General features: G+C 35.4%; 2 protein-coding genes across 2 annotated transcripts; both read right to left on the bottom strand.

Moving 5' to 3' along the window:
* Nucleotides 1–3,819: 3,819 nt before the first annotated feature.
* Nucleotides 3,820–16,220, bottom strand: LOC136067820 (serine/threonine-protein kinase RIPK-like). Its single transcript, XM_065774134.1, has 4 exons — nucleotides 15,966–16,220; nucleotides 5,677–5,955; nucleotides 4,895–4,952; nucleotides 3,820–4,196 (listed from the first exon to the last, which is right to left on the bottom strand). Exons 1-4 carry the CDS (start codon nucleotides 16,218–16,220, stop codon nucleotides 3,820–3,822), a joined length of 969 nt encoding a protein of 322 aa, XP_065630206.1.
* Nucleotides 16,221–16,947: 727 nt separating this feature from the next.
* Nucleotides 16,948–20,925, bottom strand: LOC112027862 (MDIS1-interacting receptor like kinase 2). The gene is given in 5 exon segments (XM_024060510.2): nucleotides 16,948–17,381; nucleotides 18,393–19,052; nucleotides 19,055–20,110; nucleotides 20,113–20,577; nucleotides 20,580–20,925. Coding segments are annotated over 5 exon segments (2,835 nt in total). The 3' UTR covers nucleotides 16,948–17,073.
* Nucleotides 20,926–21,282: the final 357 nt, after the last annotated feature.

Here is a 21,282-nt window from a genome sequence, read left to right as displayed (position 1 = left end):
GGACGCCTTCTCAGGATATAATCAGATAAAGATGGATAAGGCTGACCAAGAGAAGACCTCTTTTATTACCAGTCAAGGTTTGTTTTGTTACAAGGTGATGCCCTTTGGTCTAAAGAATGCAGGGGCAACTTATCTAAGGTTGGTGAATCATATGTTTCATCCAGAGATAGGACGAAATGTGGAGGTGTACATGGATGACATGCTTGTGAGGAACTTAGACGAGGGAAGCCACTTTGACGATCTTCAGAAAACCTTTGAAACACTTAGGCGATACAAGATGAAACTGAACCCAAGTAAATGTGCATTCGGAGTATTGTCAGGAAAGTTTCTAGGATTCATGGTTTCACAGAGAGGAATTGAGGCAAATCCAGACAAGATCCAAGCCATATTGAACATGGAACCACCGAAGAACATCAAGGAAGTCCAATCCCTTACTGGACGAGTTGTAGTGCTTAACAGGTTTGTTTCAAGAGCCACAGACAAGTGTTTGCCATTTTTCAAAATTCTTAGGAAGGCATTTGAGTGGACAGACGAGTGTGAGAAGGCCTTCCAGGACCTGAAGTACTACCTTACTACGCCTCCATTGTTGAGTCCGTCCGTGCTAGGAGAGGAACTATATCTCTATTTAGCAGTTTCCCCGCATACCATGAGTTCAGCGTTGATTAGGGAGGAAGAAAAGGTGCAAAAGCCTGTGTATTACATTAGCTGAGCATTGAGAGGAGCAGAAGGAAGGTACCCACTGATAGAGAAGTTAGCGTTTGCACTGATAACAGCTTCTAGGAAGTTAAGGCACTACTTCCAGGTTCATGTCATCAATGTCATGACTGACCATCCACTTAAGAAGGCAATGAACAAACTAGAAGCTGCGGGACGACTGATCCAATGGGCAGTTGAGCTCAATGAGTTTGACATTCGGTATCAGCCGAGGAATGCAATCAAGGCTCAAGCCCTAGCAGATTTCATTGTAGAGTTCACTCCGAGCCATGAGGACCCGGAAGAGAAAGAAGGTAATAAAAAATGGGTCGTCCATGTAGATGGATCATCTACGCTGTATGCAGGAGGTATAGGAGTTGTTTTGCAGTCACCAGAAAGAGATAAACTGAATTACAAGGTTCGCTTGCAGTACCAGACAACTAACAATGAAGTGGAGTATGAAGCCCTTCTTAAAGGGTTGGAGTTGGCTAAATCTGTAAAAGCAGGCTCGGTGCTCATCTTGGGAGACTCACAATTGGTCATAGGCCAAATAAATGGAACATGTGAAGCTAAGGAAGATAAAATGAAGAGGTATTTGAAGAGGGTGTTACGCCTTGTGAAGAAATTCAAAGAAACTAATTTTGTTCAAATCCTGAGGGAAGAGAACATAGAAGCAGATACCTTGGCGAAGGAAGCCTTCGCTAATGAAGCGATGGACAAGATTGATGAAATACAATACATGCCAAGTATAGACCTCCCAGAAATACTGCAGATAGAAGGTGAAGAAAATTGGATGACCCAAATAGTATCATATTTGAAGGATGGAAGGCTTCTAGAAGGGAAGGACGAAGCTAAGAAGCTCAGAGTTAAATCAGCTAGATACGTCCTTATGGACGAAGTGCTGTACAAAAGAGGTTTTTTACAACCATACCTAAGGTGCTTAGCCCCAGATGAGGCGAATTAAATACTTAAAGAAGTTCATGAAGGAGCGTGTGGTAACCATTCAGGAGCTAGATCACTCGTCCACAAGGTCATCCGTGCAGGATACTATTGGCCAACCATCCAAGCTGATGCTAAGGCATATGTTAAGGTATGTGGTCAATGTCAACGTTTCAGTAATATTCCTAGACAACCGTCAGAATACCTTACCCCAATGATGTTCCCTTGGCCTTTTGCACAGTGGGGTTTGGATATTTTAGGCCCCTTTCCAACTGGAATTAGACAGATGAAGTTTTTGGTGGTAGGGATAGATTATTTTACTAAAAGGGTAGAAGCTGAACCCTTAGTGAAAATCACACAGCAGAATGTCAAAAACTTTGTCTAGAAGAGCATTGTATGCAGATTTGGAGTGCCTAGGGTGTTAGTGTTTGATAATGGACGATAGTTTAACAACACACCCTTCAAGGAATTTTGTGAGCAACTAGAAATCAAGAATCACTACTCCTCACCATTCCACCCACAGGCCAATGGACAAGCAGAAGTGGCAAATTGATCCTTGTTAAAAATTATCAAGACTCGGCTTGAAGGGGCAAAGGGAGTATGGCTGGACGAATTACCTGGTGTTTTGTAGGCTTACAGAACAACGGTGAGGACTCCCACAAGAGAGACTCCTTTCAAACTGGCTTATGAGAGCGAAGCAGTCATACCTGTAGAAGTGCATATGGCCAGCCATAGGGTAATAAAGTATTAAGATAAGGAAAACAGTGAGCAACTTCGTCTTAACCTCGATCTTATAGACGAGGTAAGGATGGATGCGGAGCAAAGAGCAGTAAGGTACAAAAATCTCATGGCTAGGCAGCATGACGCTATGGTGAAACCTAGGCACTTCAACATTGGGGATTTCGTCCTGAAGAAGGTTTCTTTGGCCTCCAAAAACCCAGCCCATGGGAAACAGGGACCAAATTGGGAAGGACCTTACAGGGTAGTCAACTGCAAAAGGCAAGGATCTTACTACTTGGAAGCCTTGGATGGAAGAAAGCTTGAACACCCTTGGAATGTTGAACACCTAAGAAGGTACTATCAATAAAGGGTGATCAGGGACGAACATCGCTGCAGGACGAGTGCCATGGACGATTTGAAACATAGTATTATTTTCTTAGATTTGCTTATTATTACTATTGTGTTTTAAGTGTATATGTATTTTGTGTTGCTCATGGACGAAGTTATGTTTAAGTATTCTTAGTTTCCTAAAAAGCACTAGCTCTCCAGCATGTGCTAATATTGTGGACAAATGATCATAGAGTATGGATTTCCAAATATATATATGATGTATTTCTAAGTATATGTTTGATTGTATGGGAATCCTTAAATTTCTATGATTCAAGCTGATCCACGGAAGGCGAAAGGATAAAGTAAGAAAAATAAAACTCAAGGTATGTCCATCCAAACTCAGGATAGGATAAAACCTATGGTATCTCCGTCTAAGCTCAAGACGAGATAAAATCCCAGATATATCCGTCCAAGTTCAAGGCGAGATAGAAATTGGGATATCATTGTCCAAACCATGGATGAATACTAAGTGTGAAGAAACACACAGTCCATGGACGAGCCTAAACGGCTAAATAATTTATCACATGGATACTAAGTGTGAAGAAACACACAGTCCATAAACGAGCCTAAATGGCTAAATAATTTATTTCATGGACGAGAATTCGCTGAGAATACTATCGTCAAGGACGAATAAATGATCGCCTCTAGCTTGAATAAATGATTGAGCTAGCTAAAAGACGATGTTCATAAACGAGTTAGAGATGTATTTTAAGGGTTCATTTTCACTCCAGCTTTATGATGAAAGAACTTCATCCATAAGCCCAAGCCGAAGTGAAATGTTTTCCTAATAGCATGGACGATACTAATAAGGTATGTTCATAAATCCTTAAAACATATTCAAAAATGATAGGAACAATGGAAATGAAAATCATTCATTCATGAAATCTAAGGCTAGACCACCACAGTCCAAAAACCCTTGAAAGTAATGAGTAATTGTTAATAAAAGCTTGTCCATAAAACTTGGACGAGATTATAGTACTTGAATAAATTTAAATTAAAAAAAAAAAAAGAGAAGTAAAAGCCCAAAACACTAGGGCACTTTCAAACAAAAACATAAAAACTTTTTGAAAGCTGAACTCATTTTGCTGGGTTGGTCTTCGGATTGTCCTGGCTCACCTCGTTATTGGCATCGTCCTCCACATTGACGTCCTCAGAGCTCGTCACAAGCAAGGAACTCTCTGTGGCAAGGGGGATCTTAAATGCATCGAAGTTCAAGTCAGGGAATGCGTTCTTGGCATCAGCACGAAAGTCCTCATACCCAGCAGCATAATGGTTGTCTAGACGATTCTTGTATTCGTCAGACTTCTTGAAGGCTGATATGGCTTCCTCACGTGCTTTCTCCAAGGACGAAGTAAAATATGAAACTTGTCCCTCCAAGTAAGCGATGCGAGTATCCTTCTCAATAGCATCTGCTTTAAGTTCCTCAACCTCGTCCTTCAGTTTCGTCTCTATTCCTTACAAGCGGTTGAGATCCTCAGACAACCTGATCACTTCCCCCTTTTTTAAAAGAACTTCATTATTTAGCTCCTTAGCTTTCTCTTTTGCCGTCTTGGCCTCCTCAGCAAGTTCCTTGGCCTGGCACGTCGCTATATAAAATTTTGACATAGCCTGTGCATGGACGAAGGAAAGTTAGAAATTCTATTTAAAAAGAAAAGAAGAAAAACTTCATTGTCAGTGACGATTCCTTTGAACGTCCTCCATGCATAACCCTCGTCCAGCACCAAGTTAGAAGGACGATCAGAGGGTTCTGACGGATGAGGCTTGCGAGGAGTCTTAGTTGGAGGGGGAGTAGGATCAGTTGTAACAGGATGAATTATCTGGACGGGCTCCATGTTAGCAGGAGGATCGTCCAGATTCACCATCGGAGGAGTAAATTTAGGGACCTTGGGAAGAGATGAAGTAGTGGTTTTTTGTTTTTTGGAGCCTCGACGACTAGGAAGGTCGTTCAGGTCCATAGCACTTGAAATCTTCTTGGATTTTCTCTTCCCAGCTTGGACAGTAGCCTTCTGGACGACTAGAGGCACATGAGCATCCTCGTCCCCACTCGATACTGTTTTTTTCCTTGTTTTCTCTCATTGTAATTATTCCTACAATAAAAGAAATTAGTTAAAAAAAAAAGAAAGGAAATAAAGCTAAGATGGACGATACTTACTTCTACGGGTAGTTTCTTCGTGGCCTAGGTTCTCAGCAATTGGTTCTGGACCAAGCCCCTACGTAGCCAAACTGCTGAAAGTTACTAAATCGTGAAAAGTCCTTCTAGGGAAGGCACGGACTTGGTCAATTCGATCCAAGTATAATCTATCCAAACGTGGACGAATAACAGCTGCATCAATAAAAAGCAAGGTGGTTAGACGATTGAGAATTGGAAAAAGTGTAAGGAAATAAAAGAAATAATGTAGAAAGAAAACATACCCTCAAGACAAAGGTGACCTATGGGGCTGGTAAAAGGAGGGAAGAGGGCATGACCAACATCTATTGGGTCCCTAGCCCAATTTCCAGAAATAATAAAAAACTCTTTTTTCCAGAACCTGTTAGATGAGCTACGACCCTTTATTAAGCTATAATGAGAGCCTCTGGACGAGAACTGGTAAAAACTAGCTGACTTTTTTTTATTTCTGAGGGTTTATAACAGTAGGGGAACTCGTCTAACACTTGCATGGCAACTATCGTCCTCCAACCATTGGGGTTAAGCTGGTTAGGACCAATGCCTAACCTATGAAGAAGACCTCTACAAAAAGAATTTAAGGGAAACCTAAGACCAGCTAAGAGGTAAGATGTGCATATTTCCAAGCCAGAAGAAGGAGAACAACACCACTCTCCTTCCTTGGGTATACAAGGTTCAAACTCCCTAGGGATTTGGTATCTATCTACTAATACTTTTAACTTAGGGGCGTCTAAGGTGGATGCTACTTCAGGTGTACAGCTGTATATTACGTTCTCCTTTTCCTCCTCCTCATCCTGAGAAGGGCTAGGTGACACTTTGGACGAGCTAGCCCCAGCTCTAGAGGCCGTCCTACGTTGCATTTCATGAAATTCTTCTGAGGAAATGCCAGGAACCTCGGACGAATAATGCTCGTCCGAGGAACTACTACTATAACTAGTACTACCCTCACCACTCTTAAAACTCCCAGACGAGACGTCCTGATACTCGTCTATTTCTCTCTCTGTACTACTAGGCGAAGACATAACTAAAATAAAGAATAAGACGAAAACCTAAAAAGGAAGAGGAAATACCTGACAGAACTAGGATGAAGGCTAGACGAGAATCTTGGACGAGATAGCAGAACGGAGTTTATGAGAAAGGTAAAGGGCAAGAAAGAGAATATGCCTATTTATAGGGCCCAAGAGTAGGGTCAGCAAAGCGACACCATCCACTAAGAAGATGACACATGGCAATTGCGTGGAAAAATGTAATTGACTTAACTACTCAACAAATTAAATCACAACACATGGCTACATAAAGGGTATTAAATCCTTATAATGTCCTTGGACGACACCCTGGACAGGGGGCAACTAATGGGATAGCAAAAATTACATCTATGGTTCGTCCATAAGAGTTGTCCATGATTATCAGTTAGCCAAGCAGCCAGACCATCTCTGATTCGTCTAGATATGTTGTCCCTGAGTATGGATCAATGGAATAAACCTCAGGGGATCAAATCAAAGGAGTCGTCTATGTGCAAAGCGCATGGACGACCATAACAGTCTGACAAAGAGTTGTCCATGGGCATTGCACATGGACGACCACACAACACTTAGCAAATTCTAGAGCGGTTAATCAGCCCGTGTTCATCGCCACCAATTCCTCCCAAGTATGTAACTTCCAGCAGCAGTTATAATTTCTATAGCCGTTGAGGAAGTTATGTTTGGATTCCACAAATCTGAGGGAAGTTATTGAACCAATAATCGCCCTAAAGTTCCCTATATAAGGGCCGGTCTGAACCAAGCAAAGGTATGAAATACTGAAATTTTTACTCCCAATACAATTAGAACTTCATTGGTAAGAAGATACTAACTTAGCCATCAGAGGGTTTCAGGCCGGTCCACCCCGGTCCCCTTTAATATTTTGTTTACCTTTCAGGCCTTCGCTACCACTTTCAGCCGATCGAAGCCGAATTGTCGAGCCTACTGATTCTGTTCATCATCAGCTTTAATTTCGTGCCAAATTTGATTGTAATTTCTTCAATCATTTCCCTGTATTTTTGTGGGTTTTTAATTGTAAGGGATGAATGTGAGAGTGTGTGAAGACTCAAGCTTAAAACAATGAAGAAGTGGATTTTGCAAGTGCCTCGCAATAAGCTATCTCGGGAAAGAGCCAGGTGTAGAGCACATGAATGGAATGCGAAGAGTCATGCTAGCCTGGAGTTTTTGCAAGTGTCTTGAGGGTAAGGTCTTCTTGTGAAATATTCTGTTTAGCTAATTTGTCATGTTTTGTTTTACGAAGTCTTTACCCACACTATATTGTAAGGAGTGCTTTTTAGAGTGAAAACTCTAGAAAATACACTTGAGAGTTAGAGATTGTTAGACCTTAAATCATCTACACATTTTCTTGTGGTTTTCCTCTACTCCTACATCTCCATCTCTAAATCCATGAGAGGTTGATAGCCCAAACACTTACCACACCTAATCTGAGTGTCAAGTGAGATTTTGGTGTTGCTAGGAAGCATTAAAAGGTCATTCATTGGCGGATGCAATCGGGCTGAATTGTGGAATCCGGGAAAGCTAGAGAAGACAAGGTTTCGAGAAGCCAGTTAGTAGCAGGAGTTTGGAGGGCTCAAGTACATTAGGTAGACAAGACTTGGAGGGTCTTTTGTTATTCGTGTACTCCAACTTATTCTCTAGTGGATCGATTTACCGCTTGGAGGGCGGTGAAGAGGTTTTTCGCCGAGTTCTTTGATTTCCTCTTCGATAACACATCGCGGTGTTATCTTGTGTTTGCATCTCTCTTTCCTACTCTTTAAGCTTATCTTTTATTTTTGATATTGGATGAATATGGCTTAGGGTAGTTGTATCGATTGTTTGTGCTCATATACTCTTATTCCGCACTTATGGTCCATTTGGATTGAGGGGGAGAAAGGGAGAGTAGAGCAGAGTAGAGTAGATTTAGCTCAAAATTAACCTATTTTTAGCCAACTCTTGTCTACTCCCCTTCACTCCTCCACCTTCTTTCCTCCATCCAAACGAGCCATTAGTTTAAGTTAGAGTAAAAGTAATCTAGTCGTAATTTTTATTTGGGGGTTTGAACAAGCTCCTGTGTTTTCACACAAATCCGAGCTTTCAGACATAAATAGCCACTCTAAATTCATATAATTATAACTCATGATTTTAAAAACCAAAACAATCAAAGAATTGAAAACATGTTTGGTTTTCAGTTTTTACCTATTGACCACTAATTTTCCCGAACTGATTTCAAGTTTGGTTCCTGGTTCAATCGGTCAGCCCAATCTAGTTTTTAAAACAATTTTATAACTTACTCATTTTAATCTAAATTTGGTTAAAATTGTACTCATTTAAAAGTCATAGATGTCTACTTTTCAATGAAGTAAGTATCACTCAAAAATTCGTCATGGTTGAAAAGATATGAGTAAATGAGCGATCAAGTTTCTTTTTTCAGCATTGCCTAATAAGTTTTGAGTCGTAATTATTTCCAAACTATCAAGAATATCTTAATTACCTGTGGTTGACATTTTTAAAGTTTCTCATTAGAAGGTGGGAGACCTCACTGATTGTTGTTCCACTATTGAATATTATTTCTGGTAAAGGGATGTGTTGATTTCTTAGTGAATGAATAAGCAGATTGTTGCTTGATCTATTACTGAGGCTAAATGCGTGCTCTGGCCAACACCACTACTAAGTTCGTTTGGTTGCGCTCTCTTCTTGAGGACATGGGCATTTCCTTTTTTAATTGTCACTTTGAATTATTGTGAGCTCAAAATGATGTCTTTAATGAACAGAAAAATCATATTGAAATTTGAGAGTGATTGTCACTTCATTGGTCACCATCTCTTTCCTGATCTTTTCCAACTTCAACCTGTTTCTTTTGATTTTCTTATCATTTTCTCATGCTTCTGTCCAAACTCAATCTCATCTTAGGTTTGCTACCTTGAATTCAAGAGGGATGTTAGATCTACTGGGCCCAAACATATTATTTTGTAAATTCCACACATTTGTAAGTCTATACTTGCAAAATAAGTAATCACTATATGCCTGATTTATAGGACAACTAACTTTACAACAATACGTCAATATCCTTAAACCATAAATGTTTTTATACCTTTTCTATTCAGTAGCATATATTGATTAGAGGCCATTTAATAAAAAAAGATGTTTACGGATGCCCTAAGGGCACATTAATAATGTTATGGTACGAATCTTAACATTAGCAAAATTTAAATCTTTATCGTTTTCTGAATATTATTCTTTCTGTTTTATCGTTTTCTTAAACTTTAAAACAGACAGAATATAAAAAACAGAATAAGGGCAGATTAATTACTTGTCACACCAAGCTTGGAAGTCATGGTTACTCTCCTTAATTTCGCTTTGGAGGCAAATAGAAGCATGAAAATGAAGAGAACCAATGAATTGAACTTCTTAAAGGCCATTGTTTTCGCACATACAAGCATATATGTCTGCAACATGATACACTGTCTATATAACCGAAGAGCAGTTGCCTTTCATTTTCTTAATTATCCCATTCAAAGTCTTCTTTGATTGGGTTCAGTAAAAATTTCAACGTGTTTCTTGTTCATGAGCACGTGAAAGTCAATTAGATTTAATCAAGACAATAATAATTGGACTCGATCTCCAGTCCGGCCCATTCACTCTCTTTGCCATGTCTATTAATGTACAGTTCAAGCCCAATCCCTCATGGGCCGTAACCAATTTGAGGATATAAAAGGCCAGCTTACTTCATGTAGTAGTAATTGGAATTGGATGGCATGTTTATGTGGTACAAGGGCCAACAAGTATGCACATTGCTTAGTTAATTATTATAATAATAATAATTTTTTCTAAATCTGAAACTTGTATTTGGATGGAAAAGTGTCCTCCCTTTATATATCTGTTAGTAATTGTGGATTTACATACTTTGTAATTTCTTTCGTTATCCATAAAATTATCTTTATATAAAAAGAGTTTATTCAATACTTGTACTGTACATAACATACAAAAAGGGTTTGATGTTGCCTCTTGTTGTGAAATTTTAAAGTACTCGCAAGTGTATGAACCGTACCGAAGTATAGTTTGACAAGAACGAGGTCGAACCCACAGGGACTTGAATGAACGTAGGAAAATTAATTAAATCTTAACCAAATTAATCCTAATTAATCTAGTTTAATAAAAATTGTTTGTTTGCAATTAAATAAACTAAAAAAATAATTAAACTAAGCAAAGATATAATATACAGTAGTAAAGAGATGTAAACAATCTAGAGAAATGAATTAAGGTTTTGGAATCCGCCTTGTAAGTCATATCAGCATATATTTATGATAACTAATTTTTCCCAACCACTGCATGATAATCTAGAAATCAATCTTGCTATTATGGAAAATATCATCATTAAAACTTATGTTTAAAAATCTAAAGCATGTTCTTCTTCGCTTCTTAAGTATAAAATCAAATTATCAATTGTATTTGTAGTTAAACAAATCACAAGATATATCCAATTTTAAAAATCAAATCATAAATTTTATCCATTGACAGACAAATCACAAGCGATATCCAATTTTATAATCAAGAATTAATAAACTAAGCATTCAATTAATTAAGATAAATCCTAAATCATGAGAAAAACATGATTGAACTCATATCTAGAATCCCATCTTAGTCAATTGAAATGAAGCAAGAACAATTTAAATCATTAAAGAACAATTATTGTGGGAAAAATCAATTCACATAAATATTATTGATAATCCTTAACAAGGTTTCATCCTCAACCCTAATTACAAATTTAGCTACTCATAGTAATTGAAAGAAAACACAAAAATAAAATACTAAACATTAAACTAGACAAATAAAATAAAACTAATTGTCATGGAAGAAAACCAAAGAAGTAGCTGCACTCTCTATGTTCAGCCCTCAGCCCTAGCACTAGCGTCACCCCCGTCTGAATTTTGCCATAAAGAGCCTTTAAATAGGTCAAAGAATCCTATTACAAGTTGAATTCCCGTTTGGAGAAAATCTCAGATTTTTAGGCTTCACTTAATTGACAATTTTAGCCCATTTAACGTCAGAATTCTGACTTTAATTACAAAGTTGTAGCCCTTTAAGTTAACTTTTCAGCCCAACTTGAATCATCTTGATTGGACATCTGAGCCCAAAGTTATGCTGAAAATATTAACTAATGTGCAGGTTGGAATCCTAATCTGAATTGGACTTGGATTTGGTGCAAATTTCTATTGATTCCTTACTCCAATTGGACTTAAATTTAATTGACTTGGTCTTCTCTTGAATTCATGCTTGGCTGGATGTAAGTTGGCTTGATTCAATTGGCCTAGCCCCACTTTGCATGTAAAGCCCTTGTTACCTGTAACACAAAGTTATTATATAATTAGTCACAAAATAACATAAAAGTAAAGCTAAATATGTAGATATGTGAGTACTTTATCGTATATATTTCATGCACATCACCTTTGCGCCTTCAAAAAGCTCCTACCACTAGAGCTATAAATAAATAGAAATGTTTTTGAACAGGTTGGGCTCGGCCAAAAAAAAAAAAAGGGTTTATGTTGGCTTATTTAATAAATGAGTCAAGTTCAAACCAAAATTAATGCTTAACTAGTAAACATATTGACTCAAACATAATAATTCTTTTTATTTTTTGGGTTAAAAGTAAATAAAGAGATTTGATTTTAGAATTAAATCCCACAGAAAGGGATTTAGTTAGTAAAAAAAAAAATGTTTTTTATATAGGTTTTTGGCTAGGTAGATAGTAGGGGAGGAGGTAGGTGGGTTTAAACCACAAAGATTGGATCATAAGAGCACACACAACTGTATTAACAAGTCCTAATCGAGATACCAAATAAAGACGATTTATATGTATCATGTACTCAAGTAAAAATAAATGTGCTGAAATATGACATTTTCAACTCTATCCTATGGTTTGAATCAGGGGATAATGTTTCCTAAGGTAGACTAGTGGAGACAATATTTGAACTTAAAATCACTTGCTTCGATAACATGATAAATAATTAATTGCATAAAACTTAAAAGCTTAAACTATTACAAAATTATAATTTTAATGATTTAATCATAATTCCAACACAACGACCTTGTTTGTTTGGGTCAATGTAGAGAGCAACTTCTAATGATCAAAAAGTGGAATTCAAGTTTTTCACAGGGGTTGATAAGCCCAAAAGCCCAATCTAAACCAACCTTTCATGTTAAACATCACTTCCAAATTGTCTACCTGGGTTATTTGTTGACTATAGGCCCTATGCTATAGAGGAAGCTTAGAGCTACTTATCAAACATTACTTCCAAGAACAAACGAACAACAAATTAAGCAAGAAGGATCATTTTCTGTATGTAGGGTGTTACTCAATCTATTATGGAAAACCTAATACTAGGCTGGGTTGGGCTTGGCATTTTGCCATATGCTTAAATTTTTTTAAAAATAACATTCTTTTAATCGCACAATTTATCTGAGTAGTAATAGTATTATTGTGGTGGCAATCATTAGGTTTGTGGTTCAAATTACTTCATATCTCCCTCTTCTATTATCTTTTTATCTAAATAATAATAACAAAAAAAGCTTCTCTCAATTTTTGTAATTATTGAATTATTAAAAAAAAAATATTTTTATAATAAATATATATATATATATATATATAATTATATTAAACATTTGAAATGATCAATAGTTCGTGAATGAATTTAAATTTTGACTTACCATGGACGAAAATTGTATATTATATATATATATATGTGTGTGTGTGTATATAAAAATTGTATTCTTGATTGAGAAATAAAAGAGTCACAACTAGAGACTTAATTGAACTTCTATAAAGTACATTAAAAAACATAACCCTAGTTTCATCCCATAATCATAGGAAGTGCTAAAGTTACAACTCCATTTGATCAAATTTACAGTCCAATAACAACTAACTCCATCCCCGTTATTCATGCCATAACAAAATATCATTGACAACTTGTAAGCTTGCCCCGCAAACACCGGAGAAGAAAGTCCAAGAAATGGAACTAATGTCTGACTAATACCAAAATTTTATTTTCCATTTATATCATAGTTCAACTCATAATTAACTCTATCCTTATGGAGCGCTACACCGCGGCCCCTTTGCCCACAATTGTCCTTGTGGGTCTAGGGTATAGCTACAGTTCTATGGGTTCCTCTTGCAGGACTGATTTTAGTAAGTGAAAGTCTTACTATGGTCATGCTTAAATAGAACAGTCTCTCTCATCATCTCCTCGATCTTTACCCCTTTTTTTATTATTTTTTTAATTAATTTACAAAAAAAAAAAAACTATCTTTATGGTGGACAGATAAAATTTTTTATTTAATTACTAAAGCATTGACTATACTAAAAACAAATTGATGTCTTGATCTAGCAAAATATTTAATTACTGATTTTTTTTTTTTTTTGCCTGGTTTTGTTGGTGGGAGGAAAATAAAGAGAAGCTGCCTAGAAGTTTTCGTTTTCTTTTGTTAAGGATTTTGCTTTGTTTGACCAGAAAACTTCTTTTCTTAGGGAATGCTGACTAGAAACTTGGTTCGTTTTTTATGGCGGTCTTACAAGTTACAATGGTACAAGTCAAGCCTTCCTTTCTTGCGTCCCTAACACTGTCAAGAAATCATTTCGGAGAAAGTGGTAAACTATACTGTTTAAATTTATGTCACTTTCTTAAACGCATAGCTTTTGAAAAAGGTAGGAACAAAATATGCTTTTATTTTTGGTAACTGACATCTCGAAATTAAAATGAAATTTCCTTGCGCAATGTCGTATACGGCAATCTCTGCAGTCTTTACTCTTTAGGCTTAAGCTTAGAATTTTTTATTTTTATTTTTTATAGGAGGCTAAAGCTTAGAATTGATGCAAGATGATGGTGCGCATTGTTAATGACCTTATGGTATTATTTCAAGTTAATAAGACTTTATACTAAGCACTGGTATCAAATATGCTAAAAGCTAAATTTTTAACATTTAGCATACCAAACACAAAAAATTACTTCATGAAATGTGTCTGATGCTAAATAAATTTGACATTTGCTTCGGTGATGTTTTAACAATAGAATAATACTGGCAAATGTGTTATTTGTTTTTTTGGTATTTTTTATTCAAACTTTATCTCTCTTCCGTAAGAAATATCTTCCTTTTCACTTTCAGCCATTCATCTCTCTTGACCTCTCCTATTTCTCTTCTCTCTGTCTCTCTTAACTGAATTTCTTTATTCAAACTTTTTCTCTCTTCTATACAAGTAAAAAAAAAAAAAAAAAAACAAAAGAAAAGAATAAAGAAAAAATATTTAAGTAAAGTGGTAAAAATAGAATAATTAGTTTATAAATAATTAGTCTCACATTTTTGCTTTGACAGAACTTTAAAAGTGATAGCTTCCAAGCCCCGGCTCATTTTGGAGGTCATGTTCAAAGTTTTTGGACTTTCAAGTTTCAACAAGGCATATTGACACTAGTAAAATAAAAAGAAAAAGAAGACACCTTTTAGTCAGGATAATTTGTTTTAAGAATTGAAAAGTATTGACGTAATGCACATTGTAAGCAGGGGCGGAGCTACATGTTTGGGTGGGGGAGGCCAAAATTTTTGATTTTTTTTTTTTTTTACTATATAGAAATATTTAATATTTTGATAATTAGCCCTCAAAAATGGGACTTGGCCCCCCCAACTATTTGAGTTGGTCCAATAATGTTCTTAAAAAAAATTGTCCAATTTGTCTAGTAGTTATAGAGAACGTATTGTTTTTCAAATTCATTTTTTATGGTAAAATGTGTTCTCATATTTTTTTTAAGTTTTGGATCTTTTATGTTTGTGAACACTTCATTAATTCAATTGAAATTTTTTTGCTTACAACGGTAGAAAATTTGGTAACTTATATTGAAAATGAAAATGGTAAGGATTTCACTATGGAAGGTGGTGAAAGATTAATTTAATTCTATGAAGCATTTAATTTTAAGGATTCATTATGAAAGATACTAATTTTTTGTGTATGTGTATAGATACATGTGTTTGTGTATGTGTATAAAAGTTTGTATAGACTAATAAATTAGCAACATAAATCGGCCCCTCTAAACAAAAATTTCTGGCTCCGCCCTTGATTGTAAGATTTTTGTGGCTTCATCCCTGTTTTTAAAAATCAGGTCAGAAAAAGAATTGGAAAAGACCCGATTTTCTATTCCAGTTATGGTTGGATCAATGACCCAACCACTGGTTTCATAAATAATTTAATTCATAATTCTAATTATATAAATAAAAAATGAAATTTATGATAGAATGTAACTACAAGAAAATTAGCATTAAATTTATAATGACCTTTTAATTACAAAATATATATTATTTAATAAGTTGCAAGTTTCAAGTTTCATATTGAATTATCGAAGTTCACAAGTAAAAGAGAAGAGAAACCTGAAGGATGAACGGGTGTCGTTTAGTGAGGTTGTAATTGAAAATGGCTGTAGCTTTAGGTGTTTTATTTCTGGCATGTCGTAACTGCCAGTTATTGAATACAAGAAAATATTTTCTGCATTATTAATTTTAAAAAAACTTAATTAGTGGTAGTTAAAAAGAACAAGGTAACATAGGTTTCTCTATACATACTTAGTTAAAGTAGTGAGTTTCAGTTAACTCAACTGGTAAAGTTTCTGATGGTTGTATAAGAGATCTGGGTTCAATTTCCGTTTACACCAAAAACTGATTGGTGTTTTGGTTTGATGATAAAAAACTATCATCAGAAGCGGACGTTATAAGTTGAAACTCTCTTAAAAAAAAAACTTAGCTAAAGTGGGACTTTATTGCATAAAATGAATTTATTCATCCAAAATATTCCCCCACAATACATGAAAATTAACATGATGACATGCTTACAGGACGCATGGTCTGCATACGTTCAATATATGCGTCTTACACAAATCTTTATTAGTCTTACAAACTTACGTACTCAAAAAAAAAAAAAAAAAACATACACAAAATGCCCACACGTAGGGCGAGCGAAGATTACTTTAATTATTAGAAGCCTGCATCTCCAGCTGCTGACATACCCTTTGCATTGTTGGGCGAGATTGTGGATTAGTATGTAAACATGAAATTGCCAAGTTCAGCATTAGATCTAACTCATAAGCAATCTTTTGACCTGTGGGAGGTGAAAGATGATCATCTAACACATCTTTGAGGTGGATATTTGTACCAACTAAAGAATGTAGATCTGTAATGAGTTCACCTGGATGCTTTCCCATAAGAACTTCAAGTACCAAAACACCAAAACTATAAACATCACATTTTTCAGTCACTACCATCTTATAAGCAAGCTCTGCAAAAAACTTAAATGGGAAGACAAGATTTGACTTAAAACATGTACTCTAATAATAGAAATTAATATAAGTTATTCAGGTATTTTTTTTTTGAGAAACAATATAAGTTATTCAAATAATGAATTGAAATGAATTATTTTATAACAACATTACTATTATACCTTTACTTTTATGAAAAAAGAGTAAGCAGATGTTATTTGTAATATTATTATTATTTTTATAAAAAGTAAAAAGATAAGAAAAAAAAAAAAAAAAAAAACACCAACTGTGATGATGGCTTAGATGTATGCCCATTTGGTGCAAGACAACCAGATTCAATAAAAAAAATTAAGAAGTTAAAGAAAGATTAAGTACACTTTTGGCCCTTAAAAATTGGGATTGTTTTCATTTTGACCTTTATATTTGATTTTGTTTTCATATTGACCATGTCATTAATTTCTATTAATAATTTGGTGACAATTGGCATTATATATATGGGAGTTCAAAATTTAATCATCTTCTTAAAAAATGTATAATTTGCACTATGTAATTGTTATTGTTTTTAATTATATCCGTACATATGCATGAAGTTACACACTAGTTAGTAGTAATTAAAAAGAACAAGGTAATCTAGGTTTCTCTATAAATACTTAGCTAAAGGGGGACTTTAATGCATAAAATGAATTTATTCATCCAAAATATTCCTCCACAATACATGAAAATTAACATGACATGCATACAGGACGCATGGTTTGCGTTCAATATATGCGTCTTACACACATCTTTATTAGTCTTACAAACTTACGTACCAAAAAAGACATACACAAAATGCCCACACATAGGGCAAGAGAAGATTACTTTAATTATTAGAAGCCTGCATCTCCAGCTGCTGACACACACTTCGCATGGTTGGGCGAGATTGTGGATTGGTAAGTAAACATGAAATTGCCACTTTCACCATTAGAGCTAACTCATAAGCAATCTTTTGATCTGTGGGAGGTGAGAGACGATCATCTAACACATCTTTGATGTGGACATTTGTACCAATTGAGGAATGTAGATCTTCAATGAGTTTGCCTGGATGCTTTCCCATAAGAATTTCAAGTACCAAAACACCAAAACTATAAACATCACATTTTTCAGTCACTACCATTGTGTAAGCAAGCTCTGCAAATAATCAAATGGGAAGACAAGATATTTGACTTAAAACATGTACTCTAATATTACAAATTAATATAAGTTATTCAGATAATGAATTGAAATTAATTATTTTATAACAACATTACTATTATACCTTTACTTTTATGAAAAAAAAGTAAGCAAATTTTATTTGTCTTATTATTATTATTACTATAAAAGAAAAAGAAAAGAAACCAACTGTGTGCAAGACAACCAGATTCAATTCAAAAACTAAGAAAAATTCAGAAGTAAAAGAAAGATTGAAGTATACTTTTGGTCCTTAAAGATGGGGTTGTTTTCATTTTAACCTTTCATATTTGATTTTGTTTTCGTATTGGCCATGTTGCTCATTTCTGTTAGTAATTCTTGTCATTATATAGGTGACATGGCTTAGTGGACACTAATTATGTAGCATTTAATAATCAGATTACTAAAAGAAATGGACAGTAAAGCCAATATAAAATGGAATCAAAGGTAAAATGATCAAAATGAAAATTTTGAAATATGTAAAGGTCAAAATGAAACCAATCCCGAACTTTAAGGGTAAAAATATACTGTAGTGTTAAAAAAATAATGAGCTATCATCAAGTAATAGTGCGTCAAATATTAAGAAAAAAAATTATAGGAAATGAGTAAAAAACAATTTTGTGTTTTCGGCTCATTTTGATCAAATTCTCATTAAACATCATTAATCCATTCAATCCAATGCCTCACATTTTTTAAAGATTGAAAATTTGAGTTTTTTATCAAAAATAGAAGAATGACTATTATCTTATAATCATTTTATTTCTTTCTACTTAAACTTAAATATATATATATATATATATATATATATATATTTTTAGGAGATTTTTTTTCCCATTTCATTTTGTTCCTCCATTTAATCAATATATAACATCAAATGCACATATATCCCAAAATAGAAAAGCAAAGTTCTAAAACAAACATGTTTAAGTCAAGAAAAAATATTATCGGAGAGAAGCTTTGAAGCCTAATTACCTGGGGCGAGATAGCCGTATGTGCCTGCGATTGTTGTCCAATTAGATGAATCAGGCTTCAAGAACCGTGCAGTACCAAAATCAGAGACATGGGCTTCAAGGTCAGAGCTCAACAAAACATTCTTACTGGAGATGTCTCGGTGAATTATAGGTGGAAGACAATCGTGATGCATGTAAGATAAAGCATAGGCCACACCTTTAATGACTTGTACCCTTGTTGCCCAGTCTACTTTCTTTGCTTCTTTGCTACTTAGCATGTCAGCTAAGCTTCCTCTTTCCATGAATTCATAAATGAAAAACTTGTGCACTTTATTGAAACAAAAGCCAAGGAGCTTCACAATGTTCCGATGTCTTATTTTTGTTAAAGTTGCTAACTCATCGCTAAAGCTTTTTATATTGTCAGTTCCTATGCCTTCAGCCTGGGAACTGAGCTTCTTGACTGCTAATACTTGAGCGCCTGGTATTTTCACTTTGTAAACTTTTGCAGATGCCCCCATTCCAATACAGTACATGTCATCAAAGTTGTTTGAAGCTTCAAGGATGTCTTCATACACGGCATTCCCATTAAAGTTCCATATGGAGAATGGATTTTCAGTATTTGATGTGTTTTCAACTTTCGACATATTTCTTGAATGCTTCTTTTGGATAAATACAAAAATTCAACAAAGGCAAATGAAACTGACAATGCACCGACTATAGAAGCAACAATGACTATTAAAATTTTGCTTTTCTTATTTCCACCACCCTTCTTAATAACTACAGCATTGCATGGTCGCAAACCTTGGATTTCACCACATAGATCTTTGTTGTTACTGAAAGCCCCCAGCGTAGCTGACCGAAAGATTTTTCCCTCAGGAAGAGGACCCTCTAAATTGTTGTTTGACAGGTTGATGCTTATCAAGCTCAACATGCTGCCTAGTGACGAGGGGACTGAACCATTGAGGTTATTGTTGGAGATGTTCAAGTATTCCAAATCTGAAAGGCTCCCAAGCTGTGGTGGTATCCCTCCCATCAGTGAATTGAAACTCAAATCAAGATCTTGTAAGGCTCGAAGATTACCAATTTGGTAGGGAATCGTCTCATTCAACCATTTCTTGCTTAAAGATAAACTTTGTAGTTTCCAACAGTCCCCTATTTGATTTGGAATCGTCCCACCAAGCATGTTTATGGAAAGGTCAAGAGACTCCAACTCGAACAGTCCTCCAATACCTGCCGGTACCTCTCCAGAAAGCTTGTTGTCTTTCAAGATTAGCTTTATTAAATTGGATAACTTTCCAATTTCTACTGGTATGTCACCAGACAATTGATTGGAAGAAAGGTCAAGGTATCCCATTTTGCTCAATCGAAGAATCTCATTGGGGATTTTGCCACTGATCATATTCCCAGCAACTCTCAGCACTGTCAAGTTTTGGCTTTCACCCCAGTTTGGTGAGAGTTTACCTCTCAATCTGTTGTAACTCAAATCAATATAAGTAAGGTTTGGGTAAACCCCAAAATCTTGGTCTATATATCCTGTTAGTTGGTTATGTTCAAGCCGGACCCTATATAAGGTTCGGCAATTTTTAAGACTAACTGGGATAGGACCAGTGAAATTGCTAAAGGCTGCACTGAAATTAGTAAGCTTTCCACCTTGACACACTTGTTGGGGTAAGTGGCCAGTGAAGTTGTTCTCAGCCAGGTGTAGAGTAACTAAGGAAGAAAGGTTTCCTATTTCTTCTGAACAGAACCAGATAACTTGTTTTTCAACAAGAACAAATCTGTTAGTTTTAAAGTCCCAATACTAATGGGGATTTGTCCCGAAAGCTGATTTTGAGCAAGACGAAGAATGGTTAAGTCACTCAAATTACCCAAGGATGAAGGGATAGGACCAAAAAAGTAATTCCCATCTAAAGCCAGTAGAGCCAGGTGTTTCAGATTTCCTATTTCTTCAGGAATTCTGCCAACAAGGCCATTAGTTTGGAGGAGAAAATTTTTTAGACTAATTAGTCCGGTTTTAGACTTACCGGTTCCATCAGGGAACAAACGGCTATCTAGTTTTCCTGTTATATTGTTTTGGGAAACATCAAGCTCATAAACTTTTGTGAGATTAGCAAGAGAAAGTGGGAGCGACCCATTGAAGAAATTAATGGAAAGGTCAAGAAATTGGAGTTTAGAAAGTGTACCAATGTTCATTGGTATGGTTCCTTGAGTTGGTTTGATCTAAGATCAAGGTGAAGAAGGTTTGGAAAGGAGAGGAAATCTAAGTTTTCAAGGGTACCTTTCAATCCAGTGTAATTAAGCTTTATTTCAGTCACACTCCCTTCATTGTTGCATGCTATTCCACGCCATTTGCATGGACTCGAAGCTCTACTTGAATTGAATTGTGCTACCCATGACTTCAGAATTGGTTGATCCGCTGGGAGGCTTTTTTTCCATTTGAGTAGAGCCTCAACTTCTGCCTTTGGATTAGCCTTGCAGGAGGATAGCAAAAAAAACCAGCAAGCAACTAAGAGTAAAAATGAAACATGTTTTGGGTTCTTTCCTTGGCAAGCCATAGCTCAGAAGTCGGAACACTTTTTTCTGTTTTTTCAAGTGCTAATGACTTCTATCAACTTCACTTAAATAACATTCCTCATTAAGAGTCTTTTAGTTCAATTGACATTTTTAGTATTTTAAATAAAAGTATTTAAGATTCAAATCCTCAGTTTCTCATTGTAACTATCGAATAATTAAAATATTTTTAGCCCTTTAGAGTAATCTTTCTTGAAGAATTTTAGTGCCCTAATTTTTTTTTTATTAAAATTTTTTTTAACTAAAGAATTTTAATTTCATAAAACTTAAATATATAAACAAAAGTTTTACTCGCATTTTAATATTTTGAGGGTCAAATTTAAATATTTATTATACAAATA

This window comes from Quercus suber, unplaced genomic scaffold, assembly GCF_002906115.3.
Source record: "Quercus suber isolate HL8 unplaced genomic scaffold, Cork oak 2.0 scaffold_86, whole genome shotgun sequence".
NCBI lineage: Eukaryota > Viridiplantae > Streptophyta > Magnoliopsida > Fagales > Fagaceae > Quercus > Quercus suber.
Note: the sequence above shows the minus strand (reverse complement) of the source record. Positions and strands in the feature narration are given on the sequence as shown.

Coding starts and splice junctions, on each gene's coding strand:
- LOC136067820 (XM_065774134.1), bottom strand. CDS start 16,220: ATGGTAGTGACTGAAAAATGTGATGTTTATAGTTTTGGTGTTTTGGTA. Junction 5,956..15,965: donor CTCGCCCAACAATGCAAAGG/GTATGTCAGCAG, acceptor CTTCCTTTTTAG/GTTTTCGTCTTATTCTTTAT. Junction 4,953..5,676: donor AGGAGGAGGAAAAGGAGAAC/GTAATATACAGC, acceptor TTGGCTACGTAG/GGGCTTGGTCCAGAACCAAT.